Below are 23,150 nucleotides of genomic sequence, written 5' to 3' on the forward strand. Positions count from 1 at the left end.
ACATGAAATAAATCAAGTCGAAAAGTGTTTCATTGCCCTAAGTGGTTGATGGAGGATATAAGCTTTAATGGGCTCTGATACCAATTTTGATGTTGGATCTTTAGAAATTTGACACTATATTAGGATTCCTATATGACCTTGAAGGATTCTTGAATGAGGTTTATTGTTGAAGGGTTCAAATATGGTTAGGTGAATAAAGATTAGATCTTGAGGGAATTTGATGGTTGTTTGGCTTTGAAACAGTAAATTGAACTAGAAACAAATAATATGAAGGCAATTACACCCTTAAAGCTCTATCCCAATTTTATTGACTAAATTGCCAAATTGTTTCCTAGAAAGTTTAGGACTTCTAAAGAATATTTTCATAGAAAGAATCAGACTCCTAATAAGAAATAAAATTAATTAAGAACTTCTAAACCAAATAGAAAAAGAACTCAAAACATAAAATATGACTCATGGGTCTCTTGTGCAGCTCATTCTACAAAATATGGACTAACCTAACAACCCCGGTTTTGGTAAAACTTCATGAATATTGAAGCAACAACTTTCTTACGTGCAGCCTGCAATGGAGATTAGGCTTATTAGGATTAAGTTTAGTCTAGGGTTTCTAGTAGTTTCTGTTAGCCTTGTATGTGCTTGCTTGTGTTTAAACTAAGGATTTATAAGATAGAATTTTTTTTTTGATAAATAACAGAATTATATATTTTTTTTGATAGGTAACATAAAATTTTATTAAGAAAAAATAGCCAACCCGAGTACATTGGCAATGTATAGTGGGGGCATAAATCAAGAACCAAAATTACAATGATCAAGTAAAAAAGGAGGGAAAAACAAGAAAGATGCAGCAATGCCGCACTTCAAACAAGGAGATTATGTTAGAAAAATGACTTAATCTCTAGCAAAGACCGTTCACATCCCTCAAACATCTAGCCTTTCGTTCGCTCCAAATACACCACATCAAGCAATGCGGCATAATTCTCCAAAATTCTATATTACGATGTTGTTCGAATTTACCTTGCCAAGACTCAAACACCTCAATTACATTATGAGGCATAACCCAATGAAGACCAAACAAACAAAACACCAAAGACCACAGCTCAAAAGCTATGGGGAAATGAAACAGAAGATGATCCACCGACTCCCTACACCTCTTACACATGTAACACCAGTAAAGAACAATAATATGCCTTTTGCGAAAGTTATCAGTTGTAAGAATCTTACCTAAAGAAGCTGACCATGAAAAGAAAGCCACCCTTGGAGGAACCTTCAATTGCCACACCAACCTCCAAGGGAAAGAAAGAGTAGGAGGATTGAAAGAAAGATAAAAACCTCTAACCTCAATACTCCTTACTGGCATCCAAATAACCTTATCAGGGCCAACTCCATGCACTTTCGAAGATTAAACAGTGTCCATAAATCTGTCAAAAGAATCTTCCTCCCAATCCTGCGGTGAACGACGAAAATGAAGATTCCAATGAATTCTCTCACTAAACCAACACATGACCTCCGCCATTGAAGAGTCCCTTGCCTTACTAAGATAGTAAAGTTTTGGAAAAGCCTCTTTGAGAGTACAATTCCCACACTACACATGCTTCCAAAACTTCACTCTAATACCATTACCCACATCATACCGTAGAGAAAATTAACCAGCCGCTTCTAATAAATTTTTAGAGGCTAACACCATACGCACTTGTCACTTTTTTCGTGCACCAACCACCCTAAACATTCCCTTATTTCGTCTCTATAACCCTCCTCCGTAATGTATCTGTCTCTAAATCATACCTCCATAACCATTTGCCCAACAAGGCAGGGTTAAAACTTCTCAATTGTCTTATACCTAGCCCCCACACTTGCATTGGCTTACAAACCTTAGCCCATTTCACCAAGTGTAATTTAGCATCCCCACTACTACCACTCCAAAGAAAATCTCTCTGTAACTTCTCCATGCAATTAGCAACCTTCCCAAGTACAGGAAGAATGGAAAGGAAATAAGTAGGTAAGGAGGAGAGGGTACTTTTAATAAGAGTTACCTTACCCCCCTTAGATAAATAAAGCCTCTTCTATCTTGCTAGTCTTTGCTCCATCTTCTCTAATATAGGACTCCAGATTGATAGCTCCTTGAATTTAGCGCCCAAGGGAAGTCCCAAATATTTCAAAGGAAGGGAAGAATGTCTACAACCCAATAGCCCCACCAACACATCCAGATTATGTATCTCTCCAACTGTCAACTGGTACCAATTCTGATTTTCCCAAGTTAATTTCTAAACCTAAAGCTTCCTCAAATCTAGTCAGAATCTCCCTCAGAGTAACTAACTGATTAGGGTTAGCATTACAAAAAATTAGAGTGTCATTTACAAATAAAAGATGAGACATCCTCATCGAAGTACTAGGGGTAGAACCTATATAGAAACTCGAAAGCTGTCCAGTAGCTACTGCCACATCCAGCATACGGCTCAAAGCCTCCATGACAACATCAAAGAGCAACAAAGATAGAGGATCTCCTTGCCTAATTCCCCTAGTGCGTCCAAAAAAATCTGAAGGACTCCCATTAATCAAGATGGAAAATTTAACAATCGAAATGCAACATATAATTTATTTTCTCCACATATCCAAAAACCCACAACGCTACAACAAATACATTAAAAAATTTCAATTCACGTGATCGTATGCTTTCTCCACATCCAACTTACACAACACCTTAGGAATCTGTGTCTTCAATCTACGATCAAAACATTCAGAAGCAATTAACATAGAAATTAAAATTTTCTTACCTTTCAAAAATGCATTCTGAGAATTTGAAATAGGCCCATGAGCCACCCTTTGGAACCGATTAGCCAACACCTTCGAAATAAGCTTGTAAATCCTACCAACTAAACTGATAGGTCGAAAATCCTTGATTTCCACAGCATCTACCTTTTTAGGGGAAAAAAAGAAGTATTAAGACTCTTCTAAAAAACAGCTTGAGTATGGAAGTTCTGAAAGACTACCATAATCTCTTTCTTCAAAACACTCCAACAAGACTGGAAGAATGCCATGGAAAACCCATCTGGGCCAGGAGCCTTATCACCATTAAAGCCATTAAGCACCCCTTACACCTCTTCCTCGTCAAACAGCCTATCTAACCAAATAGCATTTTCTTTAGAAATTCTAGTTTATTCCACGTCATTAAGGACAGGTCTATTAACCACATTCTCTTACTAAAGCTGCCTATAGAAATGAGAAATGCACTCTGCTATGTCCTCCGGATCCGAGGACAGTTCTCCATCCACCATAAGCCTATCTATGGAATTTAACCTCCTAGGAGAATTGGCTATATGATGGAAAAATTTAGTATTCTTGTCTCCTTCTAATACAAAGCACTCTAGATTTCTGCCTCCAACAAATTTCTTCCAAAAGAGAAGTTTTTTCTAGCTCACCTCAGATTCTTTCCAAATCCAGCTTTTCCCTGTCCGTTAGTCCACGACTCTCCTCAATAGTTCTCTTGTCCACTAAGATCCCTTCACAACTGTTTCCCCCATTCTTCTACATTTCCAAACACCTCCACATTCTATTTTTTCAAATCATTTTTTAAAAGCTTTAGTTTGTTTGCCCAAAAAAAACTCGGAGCACATTGAAAATGATAAGATTCCCACCAAGAACGCACCCTATCCGCAAAACTGTCATCCTTAAGCCACATGTTCTCAAATTTAAAAGGCCTCTTGCCCTGATGAAAAGAACCACCGTCTAGGAGAGTCGGAAAGTGATCCAATAATAACCTAGACATTCTTTGCTGGCAAACCATAGGAAACTTATCCTCCCAATCTGCTGAGAACAAAAATGTATCCAGCCTAGCCTTCAAAGCGACTTCTCGAGAATTAGACCAAGTAAAAGTTCCTCCTTCCAAGGGGAGATCAATAGACCAAATAACAGAATTATATTAATAGAAAATCCAAGTCTACCGGGGGTGTACATAAGATTGAAATTTAGTATGTTTATGTTTCTTTATTGGTTTGACTTACGTGTAGGAGAGATTTTTTTTGCCAAGCAAATCTATTCAAGTCTATAAACATAGGTAGCGTTAATGTTGGTGAATCTAATCTACTCTTCTTGGTCCATTTTGTAATAATTTCTTCTTTTTAGGATTAATGGTTAATAATATGGTTTTATAGCAGAGGGTTTTTTATCCAAAATTTGTCTTTTCTCATTTAAGTTCAAAAACCCATGTGTTCAGGAGTGTCAGAATTATTATTGATGATTAAATCTGTCACTTCACATACTTATTTTGTAGGACAAGTGACCTCTCAAGCCAAAGTTTGACACCATATTAGGACTCTCTATTCCAAATTTTTATGCTTTAAGTAAACCGACAATGTTTATAAAGCACCCCCTACACTAACATGATTATTTGTAATAACAAAAATTAAATGTTAATGATGGAGTTTCATGTTTATTTTGAGGCATGGTTTCTAGTTTCTCTGCAGTCTTCTTTTTCTTTCTCAGTGTGAATTGGAATAGCTCTCTATTTTGCTGTTTCAACATGTGCTACTAACTTACAAAATAATTTAAACCTTTGTATGTTGAATTGTTGATAACAATATTATTTTGACTAATAATTTTTATGTAATGAGGGCTTGACTATTTGAGTTGAGCCATGTATGAGGCTGGCCATTGTTGTTTAGGTTTTTACTTTAGGATCTAGCATAGTAGCTTGGAAGATTTCTGTTTAGAAAATAATTAATTCTTAGTCTACAATGGAATCACAAGTTATGTCACCAGATGTTGTATTAGGACCTTCTAGTAGTCATTATCTTTGTTCAAATTCTATCATTAATTAAAAATCAGTATACATTTTTCAGGTTAGTTTGTAGTGCTTCTACCTATAGTTTATTGTTCTAGCTTTTAGGTTTATTACAGCTGTGGGATTACTACCTCTTTAATAATCTGGTAGGTTCAAACAATACATATTTATTCACTGTGTTTTTTACTTCCGTTTTGGATTTTTCTTCATTTGACCTCACTAAGAAATGTTTCTGAGCTAGTAGTCATGTTTAAATCCAGGCAGGATTGTTGAGTTGCTAGAAGCTTTAGAAGCTATGGCAAAAGATAACCAACCAATTCCACCACGAGCCATGATCTTGAGCAGGAAGTACCGGTCTTTAGTGAGCTCATGGATTGAACCTCTACAAGAAGAAGCTGAACTTGGATATGAGATTGATTACATTGCTAGGTTTGCTTTATAATCAATATATTACTACAGTGCTGCGAGTCTATTCATTGACATTCATTATTTTAGTTATTTCATTGAGTGTAACTTGCAAGCTAAAAAGTGTACGTTCCTGTGTACTAGAGCTAAGCAACATTTTCACTGATGAAAATACCAAGTACACAGGGAGTATACATGGAACAACATATCAAACTCTCTAAGTAAAAGATCAAGCATATTCAGGAATGAACACAATGAAAAAAGAGACCTTCATGTCTTTTTTATACAATTTTGTATTATGTTATACGTTTTAGCCCTCCATTCTATAATTTCTTATTTTTAGATTTGCCGAATGCTCTGTTCCCCTATTGTGCACAGCAGCATTGTTTCTAATCTATATCTGTATTATATTAAGAAATTTTGTCTCTCTGCCACTTAGATGTAGACAAATGTAAGAATATTGTATAGACAAATATGTTCTCAATATTTCATTGTTAGGCTTCTAAATAGCAAAATAGCTTTCATGGTAGACCATCTTGGCATGAAACTAAATTGATTCTTCAATATTGTTATTTTGTGGGTTAATCTATGTTCTATCACTTTTTCCCAGTGTTTCATCATGTGACTGAAACTTAATTCCATGGCAATTTGTACAGTTTAAAACATCTCCTTTGTTCAAGCTCCACCACCTAATTCTTGGGTTCTCTGTCTACTGTATCTTCTTTCCATCTTCTAATACAAATATCTAGCACTAGCAGCTTATGTTGTGGTTACATTCTTTCTTTGTATCACCTTTACAATTTATACAACATTTACTATCAAATTTTGGAGTAAGGATGAAATCTGTTTGGCTAATGATTGTCTAACTTTTGATGTTAATTTGTGTGTGAATCTCTTCTTGAATCAAAGTGTTCATCAATATCAATTCACTTATGGTTGTGAAGTCTAAAATGGCATTTCTTGATTCTTTCTTACTGCATTCAAATCCCCCTCTCTTTTCCAACATTATCCTTCAGGTCTCCTCCAATTAAAATATCCAAGTTGGTAACACATGCATCAATTCATTTATTTAAAATTTATTTCTTAATGTTTTCTTCCAACTCTATTTGAGGAACATACACTGTAACTATATTAATTGTCTCTTCTCTTAAATCAAGTTTTTTATCAATAAAATTTTATCCTCTATCATCATAACCTCAACAATTCTTCAAGAATTTTATCTACGATTATCCTTTCCCCATTTTTATTTTTATTTTTTTATGGATATTGTAATTTATATCTTGTATGTTCAACTTCCCTAGATTTCTCACCTAGCCACTTAAGTGTGAATTTGTTTATTCTCCTTCTGGTCATTGTATCTATTATTTTTCCCAGTTTCCCAATTAAAGACCCTTTATTCCATCACTATGTGAGTCCTATTATCATGAAATAGCATCTTTACCTGTTGCTAGTGGAATCAAAACTCAAATATTGAATAGAAATTGATGGGTCTTTTGACGTTTTATTTTGCTTCAAATATTTTATTTGATCATTTATTTCTTCATTTGTTCCAGGCATGTTTTACCATTGGTCTAGTGCATGCCCTGATCATAACTTTACTGTAAGGTATTGAGTGTCTTTGCACATGAATCAGGTATATTGAAGAGGGTGGGCTTACTGGTGACCGCAAGCGATGGGTACCTAGAAGGGGGAAAACTCCTCTAGATCCAGATGTTGCTGGGTTTATATACTCTAATCCCATTGAAACCTCCTTCAAACAAAGATGTATTGAGGATTTGAGGGAACACCACCGAAAGCTTTTGAAAACCTTACAGAATGAAGGACCTTCAGCTCTAGGGGATGCAACAGAATCTGATTATATCAGAGTGGAGGAGTGGTTAAAGAAAATCATAAAAGGTCCCGATCAGAATGTTTTAAAACCCAAGGCTGCTAGTAAGATGATAGTATCTGAACTGAAGGAAGAACTAGAAGCACAAGGTCTGCCAACTGATGGAACTAGAAATGTTCTTTACCAGCGTGTGCAAAAAGCAAGGAGAATAAACCGCTCTCGTGGTCGGCCTCTATGGGTTCCTCCCATTGAGGAGGAAGAAGAAGAGGTTAATCTCCTCTTTTTAATTTACTCTTAAATCATATACATATTTCCTGAATACTCATATATCAATCTGTATTTTTTTCATCTGGCAGGTTGATGAAGAGCTTGATGAACTAATATCTCGGATCAAGCTTGAAGAAGGAAATACAGAGTTCTGGAAACGGCGCTTTCTTGGAGAAGGATTTAGTGATGATCATGAGAAGCCTCTGGACATGAGCAAATTAGAACCTCCAGATGTGTTGGATGATGCTGATGTAGAAGATGCTGCAAAAGAGGTGGAGGATGATGAGACTGATGAGGAGGAGGACGTAGACCAGACTGAGAGCCAAGATGGAGACAGGGTAAAGGATAAGGGGGTCGAAGCCAAGAAGCCACTTCAAATGATTGGAGTTCAATTGTTGAAAGATTCTGATCAAACAACTACTTCATCCAAAAAGTCGAGGAGAAGGTCCTCTCGAATATCAGTGGAGGTATTAAAGTCTGTAATGGTTTCATTTCTTACTATTCCTTTTTTTTGGGGGGTGGCTGTTTAAGTTTCTGATATCAACTCAGTAGGTTAATTTTTTAACCTGATGCCACTGTTTCGGTTCCACAACAAGATATAAAAGTCAGGAAGAGTTGCATTGTTTTTTTTTTTTGGATAAGTAACATAAGAATTTTTATTAACAAAAAAAACCAACCAAGTACACTGTAAGTGTACTACAGCGGCACAAATCAAGAACTCAGATTCCAATGATCAATAAGAGTTGCATTTTTTCTGTTTGGATAAGTAATGTAAGAATTTTTATTAAGAAAAACAAGCCTAAAATGTGAGAATACAATATCTTCAGGCATGTGGAGTATTTGGGTAGAGGGGTGCTAGGACTTTTGAAGGAACTGTGTTTTATTATGTTAGACTAAAATTACTATTATTTATATCACATTTCAAATAGATGATGATTTGAGAGTTTTCTTCCAGGGCCTTTTTCATATTTGTAAATATCTGTAATTTGGATGTTCTTTTTTTCCTTTTTTATTTACTTTTGTGTATCTCTTGTATATGTCTCATGTACTAGGTTTGATGCCCTTCCAATTTAATTTTATTTGAAATATATTTATGTTAAAGAAAAAAGAATATAGACCTGAAGTTTGTTTGTTTGTTTTTTTTTTTTCCTGAGAATCAATATAGGCCTGAAATTTGTATAGCAGAATTAATGGTCACTGTCCAAAAATACAACTTAACTTAGAAATTTTTAGTGATTTGTCACATATAATATGAATCTTTTTGAACTTATCAATAAAATAAATGCTAGTCTTTTTTTTGTTTTTTTTAATAAGTAGAAATGCTAGTCTTTTTGGCTTTATAATTTCTATGAATATGAATATCCACTGAAGATTGGATGTATTAGTGGAATATTTGAGTTTTTTAAGTTGTAAGTCATATTAGACTTATTGTCTTTCTTTCTTCTTTTATAAACCCAAATTAGTTCATTCTATTCCTTTTGAAGCCAAAACCCTAAAATTTTCCACCCTTCCAGATAGCAAATCATCCCTCTTAACATCATTAAAAGCAAAACCTTTTATTTTTGCCAGAAAATTCTAGCAAGTAGTTTTCCATGTTTCAAATTTCTTTCATCCATCAAAATTCAATTTTTTTCAAATCATAAGTCAAACCACAAATCCTAATACTTCCTTTTGGATAATCCTGTATCCACAGATTCTCCTTAGCCTTACTGCAAGTACACTTAGATAGGTTTCCTCAATCTAAGCAATGTCACTAATATGTTTAAATTATTATAATAATAGTCTTTTTCATACCTGGTTTCTTGGTCGGATGTGCTTTGATTCTTTAATTGAAAAATTTAAGAGCATATGCTCGGTGTGGAATTCTGTATATTGGTTTTTTGCTTTTGTTATTAGGGTTCCACTAACTGTGGAATAGGACCACAATCTGTCTTTGGACCTATAATCTTACCTTAGAATATGTTCTGTATATGGATGCAGGACGATGATGATGAGGACTGGTTTCCTGAGGATATATTTGAGGCATTTAAGGAGCTGAGAAAAAGGAAGGTGTTTGATGTGTCAGACATGTATACATTAGCTGACGCTTGGGGTTGGACATGGGAGAGAGAACTAAAAAATGTTACTCCTCGAAGATGGTCGCAAGAATGGGAAGTTGAGTTGGCAATTAAAGTTATGCTGAAGGCAAGTCCTATACCTTTTTCTCTCTTCTTTCTTTGCATGTGACATTAGTAATCCTTATTTTTGATTAGCACAATATTTCTTCCACAACCTTTATCCTTTGTCCTCCCCCCCCCCCTCTTTTTTTTTTAATAAGAAAGAAAAAAGTATATTCAAAAAACTACTTTATGCAAAGAAGCACAGAGCATATCAAAGATTACAATAAATAGAGAAAAGCAGGAACAAAGAAAAGAAACTAATTACAAAGAATAGAGAGTTAAGAATCAAAGGGAGAGATTCACTAGATGTGAGTCCCCATGCCCTAGACCAATCAAAAAGTGAACTAGTAAAAAAGGCAAGCAACTGGTTACCAGATCTATCTAAATCTTCAAAAATCCACCGATTATGTTCCCTTCAAATACACCACATCAAACACAACGGAACTAAATTCCAAATGTTAGATGAATGCTTCCCCAACCAATTCCACCAACCTAAAATGAAATCTGCAACCGATCTTGAGAGGACCCATGAAATCCCAAAAGTTCTAAAGACAAAACTCCTCAAATGATGAGCCTTGTCACAATGTAGCAACAAATGATCCACTGTCTCACCACAGCAATGACACATGATGCACCAATCAATGAAATCAAAAACCCCTACTTTGCAAATAATGGCGTCTCTTTTTTTGTGCGCCTGACTGCCTGTCATGTGGTTCCTTGAATTCACTTTTCTTTTGCCCTATCTTTGAGTAGTTGTTAAAAATTGAAGCTGCAACTAGTGCTGCCAAGGAGCCAAGCGGCATTAAGCCTTGAGCTACTTGAAGTTATTCTTGATGAAGAAACTATATCTCTTGCCTTCTATCTTGAATTGAGCTTTGACTACCAAACTTGAGCTTGGCTTGTCAAAAAACTATCGGCTTGAGCTTGGCTCAGTTTGGTTTGTTAAATTTGTCAAGTTGACCCATGCTTGAATAGAGATTGAGCCTCACTTCAATTGAAGTCTTGAATGTGTGTTGGATTTGTCAACCAGTTAACCTTATAATGGCTTAAAATTGCAATCCTGATTGCCATACAGTAGTTCTTAAGGCAACAAATATGTTTGAATTCAATCGATTCCAATTGAATTCTTAATTCAGCGAATAAACTGATATTTTTCTGAGTATTTGAATTTTTAATCAACATGAAAGCCAAAAGTTTGCCTTCTTGTTGCTCACTGCATGGAAAACTTGGAAAAAAAGTACTCTTAAAAATCAAAAGAAAACGTAGAAAAAAGGTGTCTTGGGTCAAAGGGTTCCCTCAAATAAGTGAAAGATTGGAGAACAGATACCTGTCTCTTTCTCTCTCTGCCCCCACAACTCACTTTATTGCTTTAAAACTCCCTAAAAATTGCTCAACTTTACGTCAAAATGCTGTCACAATCACTCTTTCGTCTTCAAGATAAACGAGAGAGAGAGAGAGAGAGTCCATGGTGGTTTGGCTGTTTGGATTCTTTAGGTTTTGGGTGTTAAGGAATCATGCTCCAATCGTAACATTGCAAATTCGAAGGCACCTGCTAGTAGCTCTACCAGTTTGCAGCCTTAGCTACTGTATGCATTTATAAATGGATACTTTTTCTATGCAATTAGTTGAAGTTTTGATCAAATTGGATAACTTTTTTACTGCGCCAGTTTATATGGAGAAGATCTTTCCTCTTCTCTGAAATGGTGAGGCCAAAATTTACCGGCTAAAAAGAGGGAAAGAAGCCTGTTGAAATAAGGAAAGTGGCCCAGCTGAGTGGCAAGCATTTGTTGGAAGAAGAGAGCAGGGTTCACATAGCAATCCAAACAATCACTGATTTGATATCCGCTTCATGTTATGCTTTACACTAATGAGGCGAACAGTGATCAACCAACTTAATGTCTTCCCTAACCAAAGCGGACTCGAGGGCTCTTGGTATTGACGGGGATGAACCCTATCAAAGTGAAAAGCAGCAAGCGGAGATTGAAGAAGCGAGCCCATATTAGAGAAAGCCATTGCATGCTAACCCCTTTCTATTAGTAAGGTTGTCAAAAGGCTAAACTTGAGTTCCTTAATGAAAAAACTAAGAAAATAGGGGTAAGTGGGCACAACAAGCAAGAAAAGGCCCCTTACATACATGGCCGTTGTGTAACTCCTTGAGAATCATGTCATTTGCCTGTCACGTGTTGCCACTAGAGTTATGAAAACTTGAAGTAATCTCATGACTCGCCCCAATCTCTAAAGGGGCTTATATGAGCGGAGTGCTTAAGCCCCAATAGAGATTGGGGCAAGGGTGGCTTTTTCAGTTTTTTTCCTCGTATTGGTCTTAGTGATCTTTCAAAAGTCCCCTCCTTGTTTGTTCTGGATTTTTTATTTTGATAAATAATTAGTTAAGCCTTCTTAGTCAAAAAAGAAGCGATATTCTTCCTTGACTCTATATCAAAAAATTTAGTCTACCCTTTTGTCAATGACAAACCTCAAATGTAGCTTGTTAATTTCACAAATATCAAATGTATGAAAAATATTTTAGATGTATAATTAGTTACAGGAACACTTGCAATTTTGTCTTTTGTCCTTTTTGGCTGCATTGGATTTTATGTTGGACAAGCTTCATCACTGTAGGTGATCACTAGGTCACACTTCTTGTACCTGTATCAGATAGAAAAGCATATTGAAATCTAGAATTTGTTGATTCAACTGAACCTTTAAATTGTGAATGCATGATGGTGATGGCGTTTTGGGGAGGAAGAGACTCATTTGTGGAGACGGGTCATTGCATTAAAGCATGGGGTGGATGGGGGGTGGTTGGAGAATGAAAGCCACTGTAGAAATCATAGATGATTTGATGTAGCTTATGGAAAGAGTGTCATTGTAGGGTAGGATGAATTTATGCATTTTGAGGTGGGGAATAGAGAATGTGTACGATTTTGGCATGATAACTGATAAGTGGTGTGGAGATCTACCCTTGTACTGTTTGGTAGTTGACCGGAACACTTTAGTGGCTTCATACTTGGAATGCAATACTGAGGGAGAGAGAAATACTAAGATGTTTGCTTTATAAACAGTTTTAATGACTGGGAGTTGGATTTGGTTGTTTCCTGGATTGGATTATTGCATTCAAATATAAGGAGGATAGGTGAAAAATTTGTTACTTTATTGTGATTTTGCCAATGCGATATGGGGCCATGTGCTTAGTATTTTTTGCAGTTAATTGGGTGCAGCCACATATAGTATTTTTTGCAGTTAATTGGCTTTTGTGGTGGGAGCGGAATCCCTGTACTTTTTTGAACATGTGGAAGGCTCAGAAGTGTAGTTGAAGCTTTCATCTCTTTTATTTTTTATATTTTAATGATAGGTAGTTGAGGCTTTCATCTCTTACTTGTTGAATGATTGACTGTTCTGGATCTCAGTGACAGTGGTACTGCCACCAAGTTTGCTAATTCAATCTGTTAATTGTAATTATTTAGACATTCTTGTGCTTTGTATCGTTCATGAGGTAGTGTTTTTTTAAAATTTTTTTTTTTTTTAAAGAATATGATAAATTTACTTATATATAAAAAAGAAGTGTCATGTTCCTAAACTGCAGGGGGTAACTGCCACTTCTCAAATTCTCTCGTGTGAAAATGTTATTTTTCTAGGTGCACATAATCTTTTTATTACAGATTTTGAACTCACTATGTCAACATCTACCCATTCTTGTGAGAAGAGGAAATGCTATTTGAGTTTGATCTCATTAGCAACATATTTGTTTACTTAATACTCCCTCTATTTCAATTTATTAACTTTTAAATTGAATATTAATATACCCCTGAAACTTTTGGCTTTTTATTTTTTGAATTTTCCTGCATTGTTTTGCAATTTGAGGACTAAAATAATACATTCTAAACATCTATAATGGCTATTGAGTGGATTTTTCAGATTTTATATATATGTTTAACATTTTTGGTTTAACTACATATTCAAGTGGCCAATAGTAGTTGGGCATCAAGAATTTGTAAGGACCATCGCAATGGGATGAAGAGTGTGTTTTACTGACATAGCTTAATATATATATATTTTTTTTTAATGCTATATGAACTTCTTGTATATATTAAAGCGCATGTGCATATTTGTATCTGTGCTTTCTAGTGACTAGAGCTGGGATGAACCTAATTAGTAAATATCTATTTCTGTTGAGATACATCCATGGAAGTCAAAGGTGAGCCAGGCGCTTGCCTAGGCACCTGGGCGAGGCAAGGTGCTAAGGCTAGAGCCTAATTCCCCTCCCTCCCTCATTTATTTTTTAAATTTATAATTGCATTTATTCTAATCTTGTTGTAAAACCTAAACTATATTGAGAATTTGGCTCCTCTCTCTAGTCAGTCTAGCGCCTTTTTGTCACCTCACGTCTTGGGCAATACAAGGCCTTTGTGCCTTAAGGTTGCCTTTTGCCTTTGACTATGTTGAAAACATCGTTCAACCCAAGAGATGGAAAAATTTACTTGTTTTTCTAAATACTTTTACAGTCCAGAAAACGAATTGGCTGCATTGAAACTTACCTGAGAGTTTGCCTATGATCTCTAGCTCAAATGGTACCTCATTCCCTTAAAAGTTCTTGGTGGAGGGTGAAGTTGTGGTTCAAGATCCATTGGGTGCATGTGTAACTTACCAATAATAAAAAAAAAAAAAAAAAAATCAATCGTTGATCAAAGAGTTACTACCTAGAGGCTAGCATTGATCCTGAGTTACAGCATCAAGTCCTATTTGATAATACCCCTAAGTATTACATTTATTTTTAGTAAGCAAAACTAAGGTAGGAAGGGGGCTGTTGAGGGTGGGAAGGTCTTGGTTTAAATTCTGCTGCTGAACAGAAAATGAAATATTGATGTTATGTTGCTAACACTTTCCAAGTGATTTAAAAGGGCTTTATGAGTCCTACCTTATCAGGACAGTGGTTGAGCAAAAGTGTAGTAAAAAACTTTAGTAAGTTAATGTTTTGATTAACACTAAATTTATCAAAACAAGTACATTTTGACACTTGTTTTGCCAAGAGCCTTGTAACTCAATTGGCGTCTCTTGGTGTTTTTAATGGAGACATCCAGGGGCCAAATCCACCCCCTCCCTCCCCGCCCCAATTCTAACTATCGAATCAAAAAATGTTTGTTATATTTGAATATATGATTTTTCTTAACTTGACACATATAGCATGTATTAATAGTATATTAAAACCTAGGCCTGAAGGATTCACTTGTGATTTCATTGATGTGGAAACTTTACCACTTCCTTACAAGCATCTTCTGTAATTATCTTTCTTTTTTTTTTTTTTTTCTTTTTTTTTAAATGATATAATTCAGGTAATAGAATTGGGTGGAAATCCCACTATTGGCGATTGTGCCATGATATTGCGCGCAGCAATAAAGGCTCCGTTGCCATCGGCTTTCTTGAAGATCCTGCAAACAACGCACAGTCTTGGCTACGTATTTGGGAGGTAAGATCCTGGTCTTAACTGATAAAGAAAGATCATATTTTTTTATTTGATTGTAAAGAAAGATAGATTATGAGAGATGCGATTTTCTAGATTCAGTTTGACCACTTTCCATGTGCTGGGCATCACATCTGTATGTTGTTTACATTATCAATTTTGGAAGTTTGCTTATATGCCCATTAAGTAAAGGTGGAAAACCTTGCATGGATAAACTTGATCTCTTTATAGAGCAATATCAACAAAAGAACGCAATTTAAGAGTTGCATGATTAGTGGGACAACATGGATGGACTTTCTCTAATGGTTCGTTTGGATTGAGGGAGAGGGAGAATGAGTAAAGTAGAGCAGAGTAGAGTAGAAATAACCTAAAATTAGCCAATTTTCAACCAATTCTATTCTATTCCCCTCCACTCCTCCCTCAATCCAAACGGGCCCTAAATTGTTGATGCATTAGATTGATGTAACAATGTGATTCTTTTTTTTAGCATTTTAGTAGTTTTCTTGCATTCGGATACAATGCATATATATATTTCTTTGAGCATGGAAAGTTAGAAACTTCATCGTGGTTATGTAATTCATCAGAAAAAAGTCCAATCCAAAAAAGCCTTAAAATTGCCTATCTTTTTTGGCTATATGAAATTATTACCATAAAACTTATCTTATTGTGTTTCCTCTATTGCAGTCAGCTTTATGATGAAATCATCTTGTTATGTCTCGATCTTGGGGAACTAGATGCAGCCATTGCAATTGTTGCAGACTTGGAGACATCTGGGATCACGGTTCCAGACCAAACATTGGACAGAGTGATTTCTGCTAGACAAATGATTGACATTGCAGTGAATGATGTAACATCATAGCCGTGGTTTAGGCTTCTATCTCCCTTTTTGTATAGTCTGATTCGTAGCGAATAGTATTTGTCAAGTTGCTATGCAATTAAGTAGGTAGCAGATTCCAGTGCCACTAATTCATAACAGAATTTGGCAACTGTAGTTTAGGTTTCAATAAGCACAAAAATAGCTTAATTAATAACAATATGTCAATATATCTTGTGCATATGACATCCAAATGAAGCCTACCTGATCATTTCCCAAACAATCGCGGAACTCTTGAATTAAAACTTGTCAATTTCTTATTGAGATCCTCAGATGAACCAAATCACTGACACTAATCATATTCATGTGCATTCATGTGTCTACACTAATAATTTGGTAGTTCTATTCATTAATGTACCTCTAAGCATAGTTGTTAGTATTGTATGATATACGATATGTATCGTGTAAAGTTTCATATAGTAAGGGTGTATAAGAAGTGTTCATGAATCGTATGATGCATTGTGCGTATCATATGAATCTTATCATATCGTATAAGTTTTATTATTATTATTATTATTATTATTATTATGGGTTGCAATTTGCACTTTTATTTGAATCTAATAAGTTGTTATATTTGTTTTGGACATAAAATTACTAGGTACTTAATTTAGTCTAATAAAATAACAAGTCCATAACAACTTCACTTTCTTATTTACAATTTTTTTTTTCTTTCTATTCTATGAATATTGAATTAACTGATAATATAATTGTTTTTTATTTTTATCATTATTCTTATAAGTCTAAGAAACTAGAATGCCAAGAAGAAATATATATATATATATATATATATATATATATATATATATATTACATTATTAAAATAAATGAACAAGATGAGATAGTAAATTTTGATTCTGATGAAGAAATTCAATGAAGAAATAAGTTTGTGAAATGATGAACATGATGATAACATTCACTTAGATGAAATTGGTTAGGCAAGATGATGAATATGATGAAAAAAATTTAATATTTTGAGACATTTGTAATGTATTATCACTTTTGAGTTTAATCAATTTGAATGTGTGTTTTATAAACGCATGCTAATTTGATTTATTTAGTTTTATTACATAAGTGATGATAAATTAGGCATTAGTTGAATATATTCAAAATTTATAATTAATTTACCTTATATATATATATTTATAATTTTTTTATAAATTTTATTAAGTGTTTGTGTATCTTACTATACATGATACGATATGATACGATACATGAAACGATACAATACAAAATACATAAAAATAAGAAATTGATTAACAATACGATTCACGTTTTGACAACTATGCTTGTAGGGATTATTGTGTGAAAAAAGATACATTTGAACATAGCTCTGATACCAATAATAAATTGAAGAAAATAAAAGATTTAGAGAGAAAGAAAGAGAGAGAGTTTGTGTGGTTTGGTATGAAGGCCTACATCCATAGAGAAGTCTTTGGTGACTACATCTTTACTATTAAGCACTATGTATTACAATGTATCATTTTCTTCGACTGTTCAAGAGTTGGGATTAGATTTGATATTGGTAGTAGATTTCTCTTGTATGTTTAGAGAAGAATGACAATAATAATTTGTGCAATTGTATTTGTTACAGTGTAGTGACATGCCTAGTTAACTATCAAGATAAGATTTGCGGATGAGAAGGAGAATCTATTCTCTTTGTAAGTGTTTCTCAGATAAATGAGACGCGAAATTGCCTATTGATTCTTTGGCTGTAACTTTTATATAATTCAGTTTTAGGGTCTCTTAAGGTGAGAAATTGATTATCTACATATCATACCCCTGTTTAGAAACATTCTAACGCTGGAATTGCCACTTTAATTTTTATAGAAAATTTAAAAGGAACATGTAATTATAGAATTGGAAAAGAAAAATTACAAGTAAACTCTAATTGAAATAGAAACATATAATTTACATTCTAAGATTCGGGTTTGGAGCTAAGGTAGTAAGGTGTTAGGCACCAACATTGCTAAGTTATAAACCGTTTTTTCTAGTATCTAATGGTCAAAAGCATCTAATGTGCGTTACTCATGGGATGTTACTCGCTTTTACTAAAGGCTCTTGGAGATTGTGGATTGATCCTAGGTGTGCAAGACCTAGATATGTTCTTGAGATTGCACATTCCAAAGAGGATTATGGTATGACGTTGAGCTATATTTATCATAGTGACAGTTTAGATGTCACTTGCAGTTATAACATTTTAAAATGTGTATTTTGAGAGATACATGACTTGAGCTGAAAGCTTTGTTAATATCTATAGACTATAGAGCTCTCACTTATAGTGATGAGTGATATTAGGAGGCTAATATTTTATGAACTAGCCAATATGCTATTACTTCATTTTGAAAATTGTAGTAGGAAATTATTTTTATGGTACATGGATTAGTTTAAATTATATTACATTTCATTTATTGTATTTGGGAAATTGATTTTGATTTTATATTATGCTATTAAATTGAGTGAACATTTAAATTGTTGGTCAAATATTACATCGTCTATTTAAATTATACATACTTGCAAACTAAAAAGATAATTAATGTTAGTTGCTATTTTATTTTAAATAGCAGCTAGCATTAAAAAGATAATTAATGTTAGTTGCTATTTTATTTTTAATAGCAACTAACATCATAATGAATCATTACTTAACATAAATTCAATTGTTTGATGATATGGAAACCTAAATGAAGAGAATTCCCAAAGAATGCCCTATATGAAAATAAAATTTACAAGTTTTTCTTAATTAATAGTTTTCTCATGCAGTTGGTCCTAGCAGGTTTGGGGCGTGAGCGTGACATTCAATGGAGGTCCCGAGTACATTGGCATTGGCAAATTTGATGGAAGTTTAGAAAAAGAGGCTTCAAAATTAGGAGCATGCGTCACTTGCCTTATAGAGGGTCGGATTGACGGATCAGGATGGCAACACCATAAGCCAACTACCATTAAGCACTCCATTTGCCGCTTATCAAATTCCATACATAATTCATTATCAACGGCTTGAAATAGTAGGTTTTTTCCATAGAGATCCCACACCCACTCTACAAGCCTTACCCTGTTTGGTTCTGCTTGTGGCTCAATTGGCTTTCTTCCACATGCAATCTCAAGGAAAACAACACCAAAACTATAAATATCAGATTCTTTAGACGCCTTGCCAGTGGTGAAACACTCTGGGGCTAGGTAGCCCATGGTACCTGTCAAAACAGTTGTTTGTGAGCCCAACTCATGGTCTACAAGTCTTGCAATGCCGAAATCGCCAAGCTTGACATTGAAATTTGAATCTAACATGATATTGCTAGACTTTATATCTCTATGAACCACACATTGTTCCCACTCTTCATGAAGGTACAACAATGCAGCAGTTAATCCCTAGCTATTTTATACCTTATTGGCCATGTTAGTGTAATTTTTGCTCCAAATAAATGAGAATCAAGGCTTCCATGAGGCATGTATTCATACACAAGAAGAAACTCATTCCGTTCATGGCACCAACCAATAAGCTAAACCAAATTCCTATGTCTTAGATGAGTAATGATGTTCACTTCTGATATGTACCCCTTTTTTCCTTGTTTTGATTCTTTTGAGACCTTCTTAACAGCAACTTCTGTGTTGGATTCACATAACAAACCCTTGTAAACGCCTCCAAAGCCTCCCTCTCCAAGCTTCCCCTCTTCAACAAAGTTGTTTGTTGCACGGCTAAGTTCAAGGTAAGTGAACCTCCTTGGCACAGTTCCTGCACAAATTTCATCATCCACACACATATCATCAATAAACTGCCACTTTTCTAAATCTCTTGTGGGTAAAAATGTTAATTTTTCTTGAAGCGCATAATCATTTGAAGTTTGAACATAGACTTTGAACTCATGTGATGTCACTTTCTAATCATTCTTGTGAGATGAGAAAATACTATTTGAGTCAAAGCTCATTATTAACATATATATATATATATATAGTTTTTATGTTGATAAAAACATTTTTTTATTATTATTCCCTATGGTAATCTAATTTATTATATTTTTTTATGTGGAGAATCAAACTTTTTAACTTAATATTATTATTACTATCTAAAACTTATGATTTTTTTTTTCGGGTGTGTATTACTAACATATATCTTAATTTTATGATAATGCACAAAAATCGTCAGTGAGTTGATCGTCCATACATGTGCTAATGGGTGTACTTGAAGAACAAAAGAGAAGAACCAATCAAAGGGCACCGGTGGAATACTAGCCAAAGATTTTCCGAAGGTTAAGTCAGTGATAGAAGAATCTCAAAGTTCTTGAGAGCGCAAGAGTTAAGGAGAATTCACGTACCTCAAGAAAGGTTAGGTTGGCGGTTTATATAGTGGTAGAGCGTTGACTCGAATCCCTTGATACGAGGGAGTTTCCTTGTAGAGAGAAGGGTTCTGAGATATTCGGGATTGCCTTTCCATATATAAGAGATCTGATTGCGCGACAAGGCCTTTGGTAGTGATGTGCAAGTAATTTCCATGCTAAGTTATGTAAATAGGCCCCACACAAGCCGTGGGGAAACCCTAAGGATGGGTCGCTCGGGCCAAGAATCGTTTGACTCGTCGACCCCTGGAGGATCGTCCCTCTCGAGGATTGGTCATCCTTCTCAGGGATTGATCGTCCCTTGTAGGGCCAGATCGTTCCTTTTGGGAGACAATCTTAAATTTTGAGTTCAACCGTCCCTTTCTAGGGTTGGTCCAAAATTTTCCTCATCATTTTAAAATTTTAATGCTATTCGGACTTTTTAGTATATATTATAGACATTCTACTGCATATTTGTATCTATGCTTACTAGTGACTAGAGCAAGAATGAAAATAAATAATGAATGTATATTTCTGTTGAGAAATAATATTGTTCAACCCGAGAGTCTGGAGAGGATAGAACTCGGTGGCTGCAATGGATTTACATGAAGGTTGGCAATGCATACTACTGCCATCATATGGAAGCGAAGAAACCAACAACCAATCATAATTAATTTAAAATAAATTTATCTATAAAACCACCACATCTTTGATTAAAGAGTTTGCCTATGAGGTCTACCTTAATTGGTACCTCAAAATAAAATAACATAAATGCAAACTTTTAATCTGTAACATTTTTCAAAGGTTGTAATCCTTCATCAAGAGTCTCCCTTTTATTTAACTTTTTTTTTTTTTTTTTCAACAGTCATCAATAGACACTCTTTCACCAAGAGGCTCTCCATTTTAGTAAGAGGCTCTCGTTATGGATTAAATCGGGAGATCCATATAGACATGCTCATTAGAGTTTCGCCCGCTCAATATTTCTTTTTAAAAAAAAAAGGGATTCAAAAGCTGCTCATACTAAATAATTTACTACATTCATTCACTAGTTTCTTTGAACCAGCAATTAACATTGTGCCGTTATTGTTTAGGGTTTGAACTGAATATCTATAACTAAACGATATGGAAGTAACATTTTATCATTGAAATGTTTTTGGGATTGATGTCAAACTATGATTAAATTCATTTCCACAATTTTTCTATGACCACAATTTTGTGCCGCAATTTTGACACAATTGACTGTGAGTGTAACAAATCATTTTTTTTATACTAATTTATCACTTTTTCTCTAGCTATCATTGTCAGCTGCATTAGAGCAAATCACCAAATCCAGTACACTCTCTAAAGCTATATTTAGGAGGAAAATTCACAAAAATCAGCTCCAACAACCTCTTCAAAATCTAAAAAAATAAAATAGATTAGCTCCAGTACTCTCCACACATCGAAAGTTACTGCTGCCCTCCAAATAAATTCTTATGACTAAAATATTCACTAATTAAAATATTCAACCACTCTCTCCCTTTATTTGTGCACATTAAAAATAAAGAATAAAAAAGATTAAATAATTAATGAAAAAGTAATATTTAAATGTGATAAAAAAAATGGATAAAGAGTCTAATGAAAAATGTATTTGAAAATTTTGTTAGATAAAACTGTTTGCTTTCTCAACAGTGTGAAAAATTGACTAAGTTGTTAGAGATGCTCTTAGGATCATGACACAAAAATTATGTTCAAAGACTTCCTCATTAAGGGAGTGCTTATAAATTCAAATAATTTAAATTCCCCACTTTGTGGGTGTCTATCTAAATCCCTCGTTATGTTTACTATTGGTTTCTTAGAAGATAGAATGTCTTCCACAAGAGGCATCTTAGTGTCCTGGTTTTGTTCTAGTTTGCAAGTAATTCTTAGATACTCTCGGAGAACGGAGAATGGTGCTTCTTCTTCTCACATTTATGATGGGGTCCGCTCATTAAATTCATGATGGTGTCCACCATAAATATAAGAGGAAGAAGCATCATTTTATTATACTGTAGAAGTACATAAGAGTTTTCCCTAGTTTGCTAGCTTGTTTTGTTTCCTGTTGTTTGTTTTTTCGCTGAAGTTTCCTGTTATTTGTTGGTCACTTGGTCCTAGTTTATGTGTATATTGATATTGGGTTCTGTGTTGGGTATGTGTTGTCACTAGTCAATGTTTATAGGCTAGCTATCACTTTTTCGTTTGAATGTGATTAACCTTTAGCCCCCAAAAAATAAAAAATAACTACTAGTGAGTCAGTGACATCCTTTACCTTTAAAAAAAAAAAAAACTTTAAAGGCCTTTTATTTACATTGATGAAAAATTATGAAGTTTAGGTAGAATGAGTGGACCTCATTCTGGCACCCTTGCTTTGAAACTTCAACGGTTAAGTAATTCATACAAAAAAGTTGATTTTTTATATTGTTGTGTTTGGTACTTGAAGCTTTAAAGGTCACAAGAGGGTCTAGTGGTATGAATCCTTAAAAAAATGGAAAACAAATGTAACAAAGTGATCAGCAAGTGAAGGGGTAAAAAAAAAATATATATATATATATATATAAAGAAAGAGTGAGGTGGAGTCAGATTTGTGCTTGCGGGTGTTACTGATATGAGAAATATTTTAGTGTTAATTGCCTGTTGGTTATGTCTCCTTGGCTAAGTGGTTGCGCTCGGGCTCCGTGGGCTTTTCCGCCGACCAAGGAAACAGCCTCTTATTTGGCTCTCTTGGCATTGAAGAGAACTTTTTGTTAAAAATGTACAAACCCCATCTTGTGTTTTCCTTTATCTCTGTCTCTCTCTTACTCAGACTCAGTTCTTTCTTTTGCCTTGGTTGTGTCACAGATTCTTCACTCTCATAGTCATACTCAAACCCCCACAAGCATATATCCTCACCCCTCGTTGAGATACTTCTTTGGAGACCAGGAAACTTACTTGTGTTGGGGTGTATTCACAAATCTAACTGTTAGATTACATATATCATTAACATTATTATATATTTTAAAAATCTAATTGTTAGATTGCATATTTTTTACATTTTTAATTTATATGTCAAATTTTGTGTCA

The 23,150-nt window shown here is 34.5% G+C and overlaps 1 protein-coding gene and 1 pseudogene across 1 annotated transcript in view; one reads left to right on the top strand and one right to left on the bottom strand.

The window, feature by feature from the left end:
• The window catches only part of LOC142629772 (uncharacterized), a 29,519-nt gene extending 13,487 nt beyond the window's left edge, over nucleotides 1–16,032 (top strand). Inside the window, exons 8-13 of the mRNA XM_075803807.1 lie at nucleotides 5,038–5,206; nucleotides 6,816–7,278; nucleotides 7,367–7,744; nucleotides 9,258–9,461; nucleotides 14,767–14,900; nucleotides 15,579–16,032. Of these exons, the coding sequence (XP_075659922.1) occupies nucleotides 5,038–5,206; nucleotides 6,816–7,278; nucleotides 7,367–7,744; nucleotides 9,258–9,461; nucleotides 14,767–14,900; nucleotides 15,579–15,753 (1,523 nt within the window). The 3' untranslated portion in view covers nucleotides 15,754–16,032. The remainder of the gene's footprint in view (nucleotides 1–5,037; nucleotides 5,207–6,815; nucleotides 7,279–7,366; nucleotides 7,745–9,257; nucleotides 9,462–14,766; nucleotides 14,901–15,578) is intronic.
• Nucleotides 16,033–18,531: 2,499 nt separating this feature from the next.
• On the bottom strand, nucleotides 18,532–19,520 carry LOC142628654 (L-type lectin-domain containing receptor kinase IX.1-like; annotated as a pseudogene).
• Between the last annotated feature and the right edge of the window lie 3,630 nt (nucleotides 19,521–23,150).

Source organism: Castanea sativa, chromosome 3, assembly GCF_040712315.1.
Source record: "Castanea sativa cultivar Marrone di Chiusa Pesio chromosome 3, ASM4071231v1".
Taxonomy (NCBI): Eukaryota; Viridiplantae; Streptophyta; class Magnoliopsida; order Fagales; family Fagaceae; genus Castanea; species Castanea sativa.